Raw genomic sequence first — 2227 nt, 5'->3', positions numbered from 1 at the left:
TTTTGTCTTTAAACAGAGAGACAGAAATGTTGAAGGGTCTAACTTGTGTAATAATTAATAATGGGAGCTAAAGGTTGTTGACTTTAAAGTTTATATTTTTACCTATGTAACGTTGTAATTGCTTTAATATTAAATTTCACACATATAGAAGTTTTAACCAAACAATACTTTCCCTTTTGGTGCAGACATGCTGAACAGCTCTTTAAGCATATGTTTGCGAGATCTTGTGCTCAACCACCTTCACTTCACATTATAATGAAATGGACACATACTTATTTTATATGCCCAAGCTATAAATTCTAAAACGCATTCCCTTGTGATTGATCGATTTCTTGCTTTTTAAAACCATAAATAAGATCAAATACTGATATGTCTGTTCATAGTTTTTTAAGGAAATCCAAGTTGTCGAATTAGCTTTTTTGTATGATTTCTAAAGTTATCTTTATATATATATTTTAAATACCTTTAGAAAATCATACACCCCAGTGTTATATCTCACAAAGTACTCAAGGTGTCACTGTGTACTAATAAACGAGGCTGCACGTTCACTCTCCACCCTTTTACGTCGAGAAATGTAAAGCCAGATTCCAGTATTGTGCAGCACTGGAAAAAAAACAGCTTGGAATTAATGGCTGCAGTGTAACTACTTTTGAAAATCGAAGGAGATCACGAATTCAACGTGGATTTTATTTTGTTGAAAACTTACATTTTAGTGGTCTTTTGTTTCGTCGTTATAATGGGGAACAACAGATTTGCGCTGCTCCGCGGCCTTGTTGTAATTTTTCTTGCCCTCCACCTCGTCCACGGAGACGTGAGCTACTCTATCCCGGAGGAGATGAAACGTGGATCTGTAATTGGAAATATCGCTAAGGATCTGGGACTTGATTTGGGCAGACTGTCTGCTCGCAAGGCCCGAATCGATACTGAAGACAACAACGTTCAGTACTCCGGTGTTAATCTCAGCACCGGAGATTTGATCGTACAAGAAAGGATAGACAGAGAAGGGCTTTGTGCGAAAAAGGCATCGTGTGTTCTAAAACAAGAGCTCGTACTGGAAAATCCTTTAGAACTGCACCGTGTTAGTATCCGCGTTGAAGATATTAATGACAATTCACCGCAGTTTAAAGAGGAGTCACTTAAATTCGAAATTCAGGAATCGGCGGACAAGGGTGCACGGTTTCTTCTTGGAGAAGCTCACGATGGAGACATCGGAGAAAATGCTGTTCAGGGCTACTCACTTCAACAGAATGACCATTTCAAATTAAATGTAAACACAAAGGCAGGTGGACGAAAGTATTGTGAATTAGTCTTAGACAAAGAGTTAGACAGAGAGGACAAAACTGAGATCATGTTATTGCTTACCGCATTTGATGGCGGCTCTCCTCAGAGATCAGGCACTGTAGTCATTCACGTCACTGTGCTGGATGCTAATGATAATGTACCAGTGTTTAGCCAGACCGTCTATAAAGCTACTCTGCCTGAAAACTCTCCTTTAGATACACTGGTGATCACAGTGAGTGCAACGGATGCAGACGAAGGTTTAAATAGCGAAATTACCTATGGATTTGATCATGTTTCTGATGAAAACAGCAACACATTTTCTTTACACCCTAAAACTGGAGAGGTGAAAGTAGCTGGAACTATTGATTATGAGAAAGTGTCATCTTATGAAATGCAGATCAGCGCAAAAGATGGTTTGGGATTAGTTTCATACGCAACGTTAATTATTGAAATTACTGATATAAATGACAACGCCCCTGTCATATATCTAAAATCACTCAGTAGTCCCATACCTGAGAACGTGTCACCTGGTACAGAGGTGGGCATCATGAACGTGCAGGACAGAGACTCCGAGAGTAACGGACAGGTCCGCTGCTCCATTCAGCAAAACGCCCCCTTTAAGTTGGTTCCTTCTATTAAAAACTATTATTCTCTGGTGACCACAGGACAACTGGACCGTGAACTAGTGTCTGATTACAACATTACAATCACCGCCACTGACGAGGGCTCTCCACCTCTGTCCTCCTCTAAAACTGTTCAGTTATCTGTAGCAGACATCAACGACAACCCACCGGTGTTTGAGGAACAGTCCTACAGCGCATATGTGACTGAAAATAACAAACCTGGCTCCACTTTATGTTCCGTTAGTGCTCGAGACCCCGACTGGAGACAAAACGGTACAGTGATTTATTCTCTGTTACCCGGTGAGGTGAACGGTGCCCCGGTG

At 40.7% G+C, this 2227-nt stretch overlaps 1 protein-coding gene across 1 annotated transcript; it reads left to right on the top strand.

Annotated features, from left to right (window-relative positions):
- Nucleotides 1–673: 673 nt before the first annotated feature.
- Nucleotides 674–2224, top strand: LOC123965014 (protocadherin gamma-A11-like; the record flags this gene model as incomplete). Its single annotated transcript, XM_046041621.1, has 1 exon — nucleotides 674–2224. A coding segment is annotated over exon 1 (1488 nt), but the record flags the coding sequence as incomplete, so codon positions are not given.
- Between the last annotated feature and the right edge of the window lie 3 nt (nucleotides 2225–2227).

This window comes from Micropterus dolomieu, unplaced genomic scaffold (assembly GCF_021292245.1).
Source record: "Micropterus dolomieu isolate WLL.071019.BEF.003 ecotype Adirondacks unplaced genomic scaffold, ASM2129224v1 contig_7948, whole genome shotgun sequence".
Classification (NCBI taxonomy): domain Eukaryota; kingdom Metazoa; phylum Chordata; class Actinopteri; order Centrarchiformes; family Centrarchidae; genus Micropterus; species Micropterus dolomieu.
Note: the sequence above shows the minus strand (reverse complement) of the source record. Positions and strands in the feature narration are given on the sequence as shown.